The sequence below is a fragment of the Neoarius graeffei genome, chromosome 27 (genome assembly GCF_027579695.1).
Source record: "Neoarius graeffei isolate fNeoGra1 chromosome 27, fNeoGra1.pri, whole genome shotgun sequence".
Classification (NCBI taxonomy): Eukaryota; Metazoa; Chordata; class Actinopteri; order Siluriformes; family Ariidae; genus Neoarius; species Neoarius graeffei.
In genome coordinates, this window is record NC_083595.1 from 23483540 (window position 1) to 23497076 (window position 13537).

Genomic DNA, 13537 nt, shown 5'->3' on the forward strand with positions numbered 1-13537 from the left:
ATTGTGTATGAAATGTGCTATATAAATAAACTTGCCTTGCCTTGCCTTTACACAACTCTATTTGGTTAACATTTGCAACCATGCCCCATCCCACCCATGCCCCTACTTCCCAACAGCACATATGCTGACATTATATAGTACAAGTCATCCACGAAACTGTGAAAAACACAGCACTAGCTACACAGGAAATGAAGTGCCATAGAAGTAATTAGGCCATTTACTGTGTATTTGCATGATAAAGTAGATCTACATTGTAATTTAAAATATCATTTCATTCCGTACATTATGGAAGTGTGTGAATGATGAAATTCTTCACATGTGCCATAATAAATTCCACACAATGCTCTGAACCAACACACACACACACACACACACACACACGTAACAATAGATTAGACTGTTGCCTGCAGGAGCCATATTGAATAATTTCAACAGCCACTTGTAAAGGTTAGCCCAAGGATCAACCATCTATTGAGCTGTATATCCAAGTATGTTGATGAAGTACCTCAAAATCAAGTTGGAGTAAGGCATATCTAATTTAAAACTTCAGTAAAATTAGAAATAATTAAAAACAGTAAATAAAGTGGATGTTTTCAGGATTTGTTTTTTATCCTTCATTTTTTCCTCAGTATTCTGAAATTTAAATCCTGAGCTATAGCAATGTTTATGTTTAATAATATGTTGATATTAAAATAAGTTTTTCTATGGTTAATAAATCAAAGCAGTTTTGTATGGTACAATCCTGAATTCAGGATATTGTGCACTGTATACATGTCTGAGTGGGTTTCCTTTGGGTTCTCTGGTTTCTTCCCTCCTCCTAACATGCCTCCCCAATGTGCTAGTAGGTGGATTGGCTACGATAAATTGCCCATGAGTGTGAATGAGTTTGTGAATGTCTTTGCATGATGTTCTGCAATGGACTAGTGTTTCATGCAGTGTACATTCATGCCCAGCGTTCCTGGGATAGGCTCCCAATTAACGATGCTCCTGACCAGGATAAAGCAGTTACTGAAACTGAGTGAGCGCGTTTTGTAAAGTTTATTTCTTGAATAAACCTGACATCAAAGCTGACTTTGTTAGTTTACATGCATTTGTTAGTTTAGGGTGTGTATTAGGCACAAAAACATGCTGCAGGCTTATCTTCATGGAACACTGCATGGTCAGTTGCTTGGCTGGACAGAAACCCCAGGTTGAACCTCAAGAAAACTTGAGTCCAGCTTCCACCTAAGAGCATCCAAGACCCTTGTACTAAGGTCTGTTGTGTTCATGAGTGCTCCATGGACTACTAGGTTACAGTTCTCGGTTAACAATTCCTTCTAAGTGACTAAACACACAGGCACAAATGACCTGGCTGAGGGTCACCAAACTCCATCCATTTGGGATAACTTGTGGAGGAAGGAAATGGGATGCTCTGATCACTTGCAAAATCAGCAGTGGAAACCAAGGCCTTGTCAGCTCTGGGCCTTGAGCAGGACTCTTGAGCAGGATGGTGCTCAAACGTTACATGGTAACGTTTCCGTGGGAACACCTTTGGGTGCAGGCACCACTCTTCCATCTGCTACACCATTGTTCAGAGCCCATGGAAAAGCCAAACCATGGAAGAGCATCTATGTAGGTGGAGAAGGTCTTCTGACCTTGTGCTATCTTAATGATTGATATATTTGATTGTTACAATGTCCAAGTGGACCAACATGTGGTAATGTCACATGGGGACCAGTAAGAAAAACTTCTGGCCTAGATGGGCTGCTCTAAATTCTGACTGGGTGGTGTATTCTGATCTCAGACAGGGGTGCCACATGCCCCCTGTGACACCACACTGCTCCACAGTAGTAAGGTAATTGTTCATGGTGTTAGTCTCTCTAATTGAATCCAAGTAAACCACTTTTGTTAGGAAAAACCTTTTATCTACACTAAGGTAGAGTTCTTGTTCCTCTCAGTTAGACTAAGGCATTTATCTGTTTGTGGCAATTGGGTCCCACAAAAAAAGCTTGCAGTTCAGCAGACCTAGGGTGAAGCTGAAGTTCCATCAACGTCGTGATGTGATTGGCAAGTATAAGAATGTTTGCCATATTTTGGGTGACAGGGCAGCTAGCATTCACAGATTAATCTAGGGTGAATCTGATTAATTGTGTCACCTGTTTTGATGTTAAAGAGCTTCTTCTCTACTTTAACATATTTTAAAATGAGGTAACCATCAGGCAGTTTACCTTCTCTCATTTTAATTACTTCTTTAAACCAGAAAACTTTACTTTCTCAAGAGCTTCTGGAACATGAAACATATGTATCTTTGGATTACATAATCTTGATGCTCTATTTCAGGAACTTCATGCAACAACAGCCGAAGAAGACACCCCAACAAATGACTCAAAAACCCAGCTGATCTACTCATCTAAAATATTCTACATTTTTTTCAGAGGTTTACATTTATTCCATCAGTGCAGAAGCTGTTGTGGATTCCTACTTCAGTATGGGAGTGAGAACTTGTCTTTAAATCTCTAAGGGGGTCAGTCTTTGTTCACCTGTCTGAAGATCTGTCTTTTGACATCATCTGATGGTAGCTTCAGCCATATGAAAACACTTTGTATTTAGGGGAGTGTTTAGGAGATCTTCCTAAAACCCACATCAAATCTCAAATCACCAGAAAAGAAGTAAATAAAATGGTAATTTATAAAAGACTCCTTTAAGTTTAATGATTCACTCTGTTGTGACTAAAATCATCTACTTTATAACAGAATTATGGTATCAGTAAATGAAACATGTAGAGTGAGTCAAATCCATAACAAATGTTGTGGTTTTACATATTATTATAGATTTTACATTAGTACTGTTTATATTTTCCTGGGAACTAAGAAAAAATGTGTCTCTCAATTTCTCTTTTGTTGTGATTTACTTACTAGGAATTTCCCAGCAACCGTCCTAGTCACATGATATATCATTGGAAAGCCCAGGATGTACTCTTTACAACACACCAGGATTCAAGTGAATAGCTTGAAAGAGTAAGAGGGTGTGTAAAACAAATTTCAACTACAGAGGACACAAGTCTATGGGTTGGTTCTCAGGAGGTTACTGTGAGTGATAGTTCCTTTTCATAGGCTCTTAAATTACAGTCACAGCAGGACCAGAAACACTTAGACCATCTGTTATAGATTGCTGCTGTGAGAGAGTTGAAATCCACACAGCAATATAGGCCTGGTCGAGTGGGTGTATGTGTGAAGCCTCCGCAAATCTGTGGTGCTGTCATTACACTTTTCACCTCTTTAAAGCAGTGTCTGTTGTGTATTCACAGCTTTAGTGATGCTGTATTCTTTCCCCAGAAAAAGGTGGTGGAACAGCTGAGGAGAGATTTGCTGGTGAAGCAGGATTCAGCAGAGATCAGGCTCCAGCCACACGCACAGCTCCCTCTACCAACCGATGGCAAAACTGCAACATTGATCTCCAACCAGAACCAGAGCTCTCTTCCTCCAACTCATCTCAATGCTCCACAAGTAGTTGTCCTGCTCTTCCTCCTTTAAAAATGCCAAACTTGTGTATTATATATTAGTGGAATGTAGAAACTGTTACACTTTTATGATGTATGATATCACAATTTCCTGTTTAAACTGTCGTGCCCCAAGAATTCAGTTAAAAAACAAATAGTTTGGTAAATTGTAATTATTTGTTGGTCATGATTTTTTTTGCCACAACATTTAATTGTTTTTCTCTGGTTCAGCAGACTTTGAGGTGCATGTGCTGTGGTTCTGTATTGTGTGTGAATTATGTAAATTATTTTTTCTCTCTAGAACCCAGTGAGTGTGACTCCAGTTATTGCTACTAAGACTCTACCTCTGATGCTGAGAGCAGCCACACCCACCACTCCCATTGCCATGATGCCTACACCCACCATCGCCATGGTTACAACCCTCACCAATACACCCCGCCCCAGCCTTCCAAACTCAGATCCCCAGAATTCACCAGTAGGTCTCCAGACAGCCAGCAAGCCAGCCAATCAGGGAGCGGAGGCAGTGCGGATTGTTCCCAAAAACACCATTGTTGTAAGTGAACATGTAAATGTGTTTTAAGATGTCAGGCATTGGTGAGAGGTTTATTAATATAAATGAGAAATCAGAGAAAACAGTATGGATTTTTTTATACTCCTGTTTCTGCAGTGGGCATGAAAACTATGAACATAAGAATGTTTTAATACATTACTTATTGCAAAACCTTATTATTCCTGTTGTTTTTATTTGTTTTGTTGTTGTTGTTTTGCTTCCATTGATTTCTGTAGGTTTACTTTTTCCTTAATGTGGCATGCAGTGTTCAGTAAACCTGTTTCGTAAAACTCAAGCACATCTGATGTCCAGAACGAACAGCATAAAAGAAAACTTCCAGAAATGGAGCCATAGCTTTACTTAGTGTGCAGTCCTGGCTGTTAAATTCTCAGTGTGTGTGACTCTTTGGCACTCTACCAGTCAGAGTTCCTAAATTTGTCTTGTCCATCAGACAGACAACTGAGCTTCTCTACTGCACGTTTGTTCCCATGGAAACTGTTCAGTCCCCATCCCAGTCAGCATGACTTGTGTGTAGAGCAGAGCTTCTTAAACTTTTAGCAACCAGGGACCCCTTTAACGCTAAAATAAATTACATGGACCCTGTCCAAACGCAGTCCAATTATTCAAATATTCAGTTCATTATTTCAATATGTACAATAATACTTTGGCTATTAATCACCCTCAATTCCTGCAAATTCTGCCAAGTTAGGCCTAAGATGAAACGACAAACAGGCTTATTACTCTAAGAACTGTCAGTAATGGCGTTGAGAGCAATAGTTCTAATAAACTACAAACATGACTTCTCAGAACTACAACACCCAAGAAGCACAGCGCCCCTTGTCACCGGCTTATTGAAGTCAGCTGTCGCTCATTCACGTTTAATCAGCCATGCTACTTAAACCCCCCTCTCTCACACACTCTCACTGTGAAGTATCGTTCTGAGTTTGCCCAGTCATACCAAGCCTTATCTGTTCTACCTGCTTTCCTGTTTCTTTGACCCTTGCTATTGTTATTTCTCACTACATCTCTTTTTGATCAATTTGCTGATTGATCGACCCTTGCCTGCCTTTGACTACTTTTCTAGTTTTGTGATTTGGCTACGTCTTCAGTTTGCTTCCCCACTCTCCCCTGCATATGCATCTGTAAGTGCCTGCAACCTGACAGGATACTTCGCCTAACATGGATGCAGCAGAGGAGGCGAAGCAGACTGCTCTGAACACTCAGGGACGCCTCTTGGGAGAACATCAGCAGATTCTTGCAGACCTCAACACTAGGATGGCACAGCTAGCAGCTGTAATATCACAGGCCCTCCTAATGTGCCCTGAAGCTTCTCCGAGCCCTGCACCACTGCTCCCCATTCTAGAGAAATACACCGGTGATGCCCTCACTTGCAAGGGATTTCTACTTCAATGCTCCATGTACTTCTTGACCATGCTGAACATCTCAGAAGAATGTAAGAAACTTTGCGATCTTTCGTTTCTCACCGGTAAAGCACTACAGTGGGCTAGTGCAGTATGGAGGAAGGGAGAGGTGCACACGACATCGTATGAATGTTTTCTTGAACTATTTAAGCGAGTATTTGATCATGAACCTGAGGGGGTTGAAGTCAGTGAGAGCTTACTCACCATCATACAGGGTTCCAGGGGAGTCGCAGAGTATGCTCTAGATTTTTGAACTCTGGCGGCCGCTAGTGGATGGAATGAGCCGGCTCTAAAAGCAGTATTTCGTCAAGGTCTTCGCCCAGAGATATGAAGTGAACTGGTGTGCAGAAATGAGCATCTAACCTTGGACTCCCCCATTGACCTAGCAATTCGATTGGATCATCTACTCTCCAACTGACCATCTCTTAAGGGAGACACTAAGCCTTTTCAGACTACTGATATGTCAACACCCATGGAAGTTTCTCAAACTCGTTTAAAACGCTGCGAATGAGAGAGGAGGAGACGAGAGGGTCTCTGCTTCTATTGCGGGAGTTCAGGTCATGATATCACCAACTGTCCATCATCCGTCTTGTGCCAGCACTGCTGAAATTCCCCCTGATCTGGTGAGTCCAGTCAGAAACTTTAACTCAGTCTTTCAAAGTACCTGTTTTGCTGAAACTGGCATCCTCGACACATGTGCTGTCTGCCTTTATAGACTTGGGGGCAGAAGGAAATTTCATTGATAGCTTGATCATCCAGAAGTTTGATCTGTTCACAACCCCTTAGCAAAGTCCACTCAGCATCAGGACCATCGATGGAGGACCAATAGGGGATGGTCTAGTCACCATTAGAACTGCTCCTATTCCTATTCAGGTGGGAGCACTCCACTCTGAACTCATCTCTCTCTGTCACTTCCACGGTTAACCACGATATCATTCTGGGATATCCATGGTTGCAAAGAACTAGAGACCAGAGGTTTAAGCTGTGACACATGGAACGTGGGGTGGATGCGTCACATGGTGAGTGGTAGTGCCAGTCTGACGGAACATGGGTTGATTACCTTTTTGATGATGAAGGGTCCTAGGTACCTGGGAGCCAGCTTGCGGGAGACGGTTCTGAGTGGCAGATGGCGTGTCAGGGCTCGACATTAGCACTTGCCCGATGGCCCGGCGGTGTTTTTTACGTCTTTTGGGCCAGTTTGGGCCACTAAATTTGGCCAAACAGTGGCCTGGGCGGGCCAGTACGTTTTCGATACAAATTAACAAATTTTATTACTCATATTTTACCCAGAATTGTGAAGAAATTGTTCGTAAAATGCACCTTTTCGATACGAGGTCCGCCATCTTTGTGTAGGTACCGTCCGTCTAAGAACTACAACAGCCCGTCTCTTTAAGAAACTACATTTCCCATCACCAGCTTCCGCGTTGATCTGCATCACGCCGGGGCGGGATCATCTACGTCACATCCTCCATGAAAGCATAAGAAACAGAATGTAAGTGCATTTGGGTAATTGAGTGATCAATCTCATTAAATCTGAAGGTTAATAATTAAATTGAATCAGTCTCATTTGAATCGTTTTCAGTGAATCATTTTCAGTGAATCAGTCTCATATCATTAAATCACTCATGGAATCAGTCTCATTAATTAATACCATTAATTCTGGTGCTTAATAATAAATTACCAAACAGCTAAATTATGGTATATTCCAAATTATTATGATCACTTACCATATTACATAAATCATATGCACCTTTTAGAATTCTTTGGAGATTGGGGACTTCAGAGATATTGGAACACAAACACAGTTTCAATAATAAATTAATTTATTATAACAAAGATAAAAAATGGATAATGGCAGTTGAAATATATACAAACAGTGAGGTGTGTGTGTGTGAGTGAAAGGCCCTATGGCCTGAGCAGAAGGCTAGCATGGGATGCTAGCTAGGTATGTTCGTGTGTGTCCACGTGGTGTAGGGATCACCACGTGGGATTTGAGGAGAACAAAGGAATTAGCCTTGTGTGGCTAAGCTAAGACAAAGGGAAGCTAGCTAAGGTGTGTTTGTGTGTGGGGAGAGAGAGAGAGAGGCCTTGTGTGTGGCCTACAAAAAGGATTAGCTCTGGTAGCTAACTCCACGTGTGTTTGTGGGGGAGGAGTTAACCACGTGGTAAGGCCTATGGCCTAGCAAAAGAAATAAGCTAGCATGGGATACTAACTGAGGTGTATTTGTGAGGCCTGTGACCATGTGTTTGTGTGTGTGTGTCAGGCCTGGTGACCACGTGTTCGTGTAGGCCTAGATTAACCTCGTGTGGCTAAGCTAAGACAAAGGGATGCTAGCTAAGGTGTGTTTGTGAGGCCTGTGACCACGTGTTTGTGTGTGCCTAGATTAACCTTGTGTGGCTAAGCTAAGACAAAGGAATGCTAGCTAAGGTGTGTTTGTGAGAGGCCTGGTAACCACGTGTTTGTCTGTGCCTAGATTAACCTCGTGTAGCTAAGCTAAGACAAAGGAATGCTAGCTAAGGTGTTTGTGAGGCATGTGACCACGTGTTTCTAAGTAACAAAGGACTAGCCGATAGCTAACCCACTAGCTCATAACAATACTGAATCCACTGAAATCTTGATGCGGTCAAGATGTGATAAGGAAATTAAGTATGTTAGTAAGGAATAAAGAGAAGCATGCACAGCCTATCTATTAAACAATTGAGAGGACAAAATTGGTATACAATTCGACACGCTGCGTGTCTACAGTGTAACAATTAAACGTTCCAGAGTTTAAATTCACACTAGTTCAATAAAAGCTAATTCATAAGACTAGGTTTATCTGCCCAAATGCCAGTCTTACTCAGTATTTTGCCTTTAGCAAAATTATGAAGAGATGTTCCGAGACTTTGGAGTTTCACCGTTGCGGAGGTCTCCGTGAATCGATTCCATGGAGCAGAGGATCCCTTGGTTTGACGCGTGGTCGCTCGTAATGAGAAGAGTCTCTGATCAGAATAATGTGCACAGCTATTTAATTAGGATGAATTCCGTCGCTCCTAATTTTTAATTGAACTGTTGGGCTGCAGTCCATACGTACTGATAATGAATAAACTGGTTGTAACTCAAGCTGAGTTTAAAATCGCGCGATTCGAGAATCTACCGTGGCCAAAGGTGAAAGGAAAGCGCGAAACTCTGATTCTTGAGGAAAAGAAAAGATGTCTTTCTGGGGTTTGCTCAGCGGAGCAAACGATCCTCCCTGTGTCCATGTTGGATTCACGGCGCCGAAAGAGGAGGAGCTAGGAGTTTCCGGGTGGTTTATGCCTTCCTGGAGGATGTGACGTAGATGATCCCGCCCACGCGTGACATAGGTCAACGCGGAAGTTGGCTGATGGGAAATGTAGTTTCTTAAAGAGACGGACTGAATGTACCTACAGGAACAACGGTTCTCTCTCTCTCTCTCTCTCTCTCGTCCGGATTTCAAGCCATCTGGACACAAAGAGATTTGCTCCACTGATAAAGACGTCTTTTCTTTTCATCAAGAATCAGAGTTTCGCGCTTTTCTTTCACCTTTGGCCACGGTTGATCCTAGAATCGCGCGATTTTAAACTCAGCTTGAGTTACAGCTGGTTTTGTTTATTCATTATACGTACGGACGCACTGCAGCCCAAAGCAGGTTTAATTTAAAATTAGGAGCAACCGGATCCTTCTAATGAATTCTCTGTGCACATTGTCTGATCAGAGACTTTCTTTTCATCACGAGCGACCACGCATCGGACCAAGAAATTCTCTGTGCCTCACGGAGGCCTCCACAACGGTGAAACTCCAAAAGTCTCAGCCTCTCCAGGAATTCTCTGCTTTCTACAAAAAGGGCGAGATACTGAAGTAAGACTTGGCATTTGGGCATAAAAACCTAGTCTTAGGAATTAGCTTTTATTGAAGTAGTGTGAATTTAAACTCACGAACGGTTTAATTGTTTACACTGTAGACACGCAGCGTGTTGAATTGATGATTGTATCATTTTGTTTTAATCTCTCAATTGTTTGATAGGCTGTGCATGCTTCTCTTTATTCCTTATTAACATCTTCAATTTCCTTATCACACATCTTGACCCCATCAAGATTTCAGTGGATTTAGTACTATTATAAGCTAGTGAAATTAGCCTACGGCTAATTCTTTTGTCCCATTAGCATCCAAAGCTAAGTGTATTGTCTTAAGGGAACACGTGGCGGCCCTCCTCCACACTCACATACGCACCTTTTGTCTTAACTCCACGAAGTAGGATCCTTGGGCCTTAGCTAGCCACATACGGCTAATTCTTTTGTCTAATTAGCAACCAAAGCTAGCTCACCAGGCCTCACACACACACAAACACACCTTAGCTAACATCCCTTTGTCTTAGCTAGCGACACAAGGCTAATCTGTGTCTCCACACGTGGCCACAGGCCTCACAAACACAGCTTAGCTAAACACACGGCTAATTCTTTTGTTTCATTAGCATCCAGGGCTAATTGTATTATCTCAAGGGACCACGAGGTCGTCATCCTCCCCCCACAAACACACGTGGAGTTAGCTACCAGAGCTAATTCTTTTGTGTAGGCCACACACACACGCGCGCACGCACGCTCATCAAGTATATATCATATTTGTATATATTTCAACTGCCATTATTCATTTTATCTTTGTTATAATAAATTCATTTATTATTGAAACTGTGTGTTTATTTGTGTTCCAATATCTTTGAAGTACCCAATCTCAAAGAATTCAAAGGTGCATATGAGTTATGTAATATGGTAAGTGATCATAATAATTTGGAATATACCATAATTTAGCTGTTTGATAATTTATTATTAAGCACCAAAATTAATGGTATGATTCAATTAAATGATTCAATGAGACTGATTCAATTTAATTATTAACCTTCAGATTTAATGAGATTGATCACTCAATTACCAATTGCACCTACAGTTCAAATCAAATTTATTTGTACAGCGCTTGTAACAATAAACATTGTCGCAAAGCAGCTTTACAGAATTTGAACGACTTAAAACATGAGCTAATTTTATCCCTAATCTATCCCCAATGAGCAAGCCTGTGGCGACGGTGGCAAGGAAAAACTCCCTCAGACGACATGAGGAAGAAACCTCGAGAGGAACCAGACTCAAAAGGGAACCCATCCTCATTTGGGCAACAACAGACAGCCTGACTATAATATTAACAGTTTTAACAGGTATAACCCTCAACTGTCCTCATGTGGCCGTCCTTCACAGGAGTGGGGCGATAAAACTCCGACCAGACACAGGGCACCAGGATGGATCAGGCAGGTCCGAGGGGCAGAAGAGGCCAGCATCTCAATCCCAGGATCAACATGTAACTCAGAGGGACAGATGGGGGGGGAGGGAGAGAGAGAGAAAGAAAACACGTTGTTAGGTATGCCCTAAAAATGACAAGTATTAAATCTGTGTGGTAGGCTCGCAGAGACGAGAGTCTTTACATCAGGCATGACGCACAATGGCATGTTAATATGGTAAAAAATATATCATGACCTGCTCTGGCTGGATGCTTGATTGGGTGATGGGAGCACACTCCTCAGCAATGATGAGATGCAGATGGGACCCTTAGGGCTGGCCAAGACAATTCAGTTATATTTCACCGGGTCTGGGACATGCGACAGGATGTCTGACAGCCGATTCCCTGCAGGCTACGATAGCCAGTCGAGGTGTCCACCGTCTCCACCAAAAGATTTCCTGTTGACTCCATGTAACTCAGAGGGACAGATTTGGGGTGGGGGGGAGGGAAAGAAAACACAGGTGGTTAGGTATGCCCAATGTCACTTGAATAAGTAGGAACAGTATACATATTGCACCGAGTACAAGCAGGGACTCCGGCAACTAACTATGACAGCATAACTAAAAGGAGAGAGCCAGAAGGTAACACAGGCATGAGGGAGCCCCGGGACATAAAGCAGCCAGCCACTACACCATCAACAAACTCGAGTGAGCAAGCGAGTGGGGACTGACAGCATCCATACATCCCAGTTTACCAAAACACTCTATGTCTGAGGACCCTCCAGATCTACTCCTTTACCTCATAAACACCATTAACAAAAGACTTGACTAAACAGATATGTTTTCAGCCTAGACTTAAATGCTGAGACTGTGTCTGATTCCCGAACATTACTTGGAAGGCTGTTCCATAACAGTGGGGCTTTGTAAGAAAAGGCTCTGCCCCCTGATGTAGCTTTCACTATACGAGGTACCAGCAGATAGCCTGCACCTTTTGATCTAAGTAGGCGTGGCGGGTCATAGAGGAGCAGAAGTTCACTCAGGTACTGTGGTGCGAGACCATTTAGTGCTTTAAAGGTCAATAGTAGTATTTTATAATCAATACAAAATTTGATTGGGAGCCAATGCAGTGTGGATAAGACAGGCGTGATGTGGTCATATTTTCTAGTTCTAGTAAGGACTCTTGCTGCTGCATTTTGAACTAACTGGAGCTTGTTTATGCACTTATTGGAACATCCAGACAGTAAGGCATTACAATAATCCAACCTGGAGGTAACGAAAGCATGGACTAGTTTTTCTGCATCATGCAATGACATTACATTTCTTATCTTTGCAATATTTCTGAGATGAAAGAAAGCTATCCGGGTAATGTTATCAATGTGAGTTTCGAATGAAAGACTGGGGTCAATAATCACTCCGAGGTCTTTTACTGCTGCACGTGAAGAAACAGAAAGGCCATCCAGAGTTACTATGTAATCAGAAAACTTACTTCTAGCTGTATGTGGTCCTAGCACAAGTACTTCAGTCTTGTCAGAGTTAAGCAGAAGGAAATTAATAAGCATCCAGTGTCTAATGTCCTTAACACATTCCTCAATTCTATTAAGCTGGTGTCTCTCATCAGGTTTTGCAGAGACATACAACTGTGTGTCATCAGCATAACAGTGGAAACTAATACAATGTTTACGAATAATATCACCCAGAGGTAACATATATAGAGAAAAAAGCAGTGGACCCAAGACAGAACCTTGTGTAACACCAAACTTTACCTCGGTACGTCTAGAAATATCACCATTTATATCAACATACTGATAACGATCAGTTAGATAAGACCTGAGCCAGGAGAGGGCCATTCCCTTAACTCCCACAACATTTTCTAGTCTATCCAGAAGAATGGAATGATCAATGGTATCAAATGCTGCACTAAGGTCAAGCAACACAAGTAGCGAGACACAGCCCTGATCAGACGCCAACAGTAGGTCGTTTACTACTTTAACCAGTGCTGTCTCTGTGCTATGATGAGGTCTAAATCCTGACTGATACATTTCATGGATGTTATTCCTATGTAACATTTGTTTTCGTCCTGCTCCGCGGCAGGAGTGTGTCGTCTTCGTGCATCTTCGGAGATGTTCGGCGCTGTTTCGGAAGCGTCATTTTGGCAGGAAAATAGCATCTTGTAGACGAAGACGGTTGCGGCAAGGAGACCATCAGAACGGTGAAATTCAAATAGAAATGTGTTCAAACTCCACGTTCCCCAACCTGGCCAAAGGCCAGGTAAACAGTTTAAATACGATCGTGCATAAATTAACTATCGGGTGTTAACGAACGGCTTCATTTTGAACTCGGCAGCCAATCAGAGCGCGCGACGTCACGCTTGGTTTACAACTCGCCAAATCGTAAAACAGCATTTCAGCACACGTGCTTTAGCTTCAGATGGTGTAAAATCGTTCAGACTTTGTATATTAATATCAAAATTTCAGGATACACTGCCAAGAAATATGGCTACACGTGTATCAACTTTTAGTGATTAAAGAATGAAGTATAAATGTTGGTTGCTCTGACTGAAATAGAACAGATAAAATAACGTGGTAAATTAGATCTGATCCTATATATTATATTATTCAAATATCCAAAGATGATGAAATCTATCAAAATAGCCAAACTAGGTCTACATTAGTTCATTACAACAAATAATAACTATTCTGACCCTCTCTGGTACAACCAGACCATGCAAACCCAGTATACCCCCAGTTGCTAGGGTGTCTGCTGTTGCCATGGCAACGGTCTATGCAAATGAGCTGAATTTGCAAAAATTTACTACTAGCTCCCCCA

At 42.0% G+C, this 13537-nt stretch overlaps 1 protein-coding gene across 4 annotated transcripts in view; it reads left to right on the top strand.

Moving 5' to 3' along the window:
- phf21aa (PHD finger protein 21Aa) overlaps nucleotides 1-13537 on the top strand; it is a 217397-nt gene that overhangs the window by 118250 nt on the left and 85610 nt on the right. For all 4 annotated transcript variants that reach the window (XR_009651772.1, XM_060911884.1, XM_060911883.1 and 1 more), the window contains exons 6-7: nucleotides 3315-3485; nucleotides 3780-4031. Coding sequence is in view for 3 of the 4 variants with exons in the window: in XM_060911884.1 (XP_060767867.1) it covers nucleotides 3315-3485; nucleotides 3780-4031 (423 nt within the window). In the remaining variant the exon portion in view is untranslated. The remainder of the gene's footprint in view (nucleotides 1-3314; nucleotides 3486-3779; nucleotides 4032-13537) is intronic.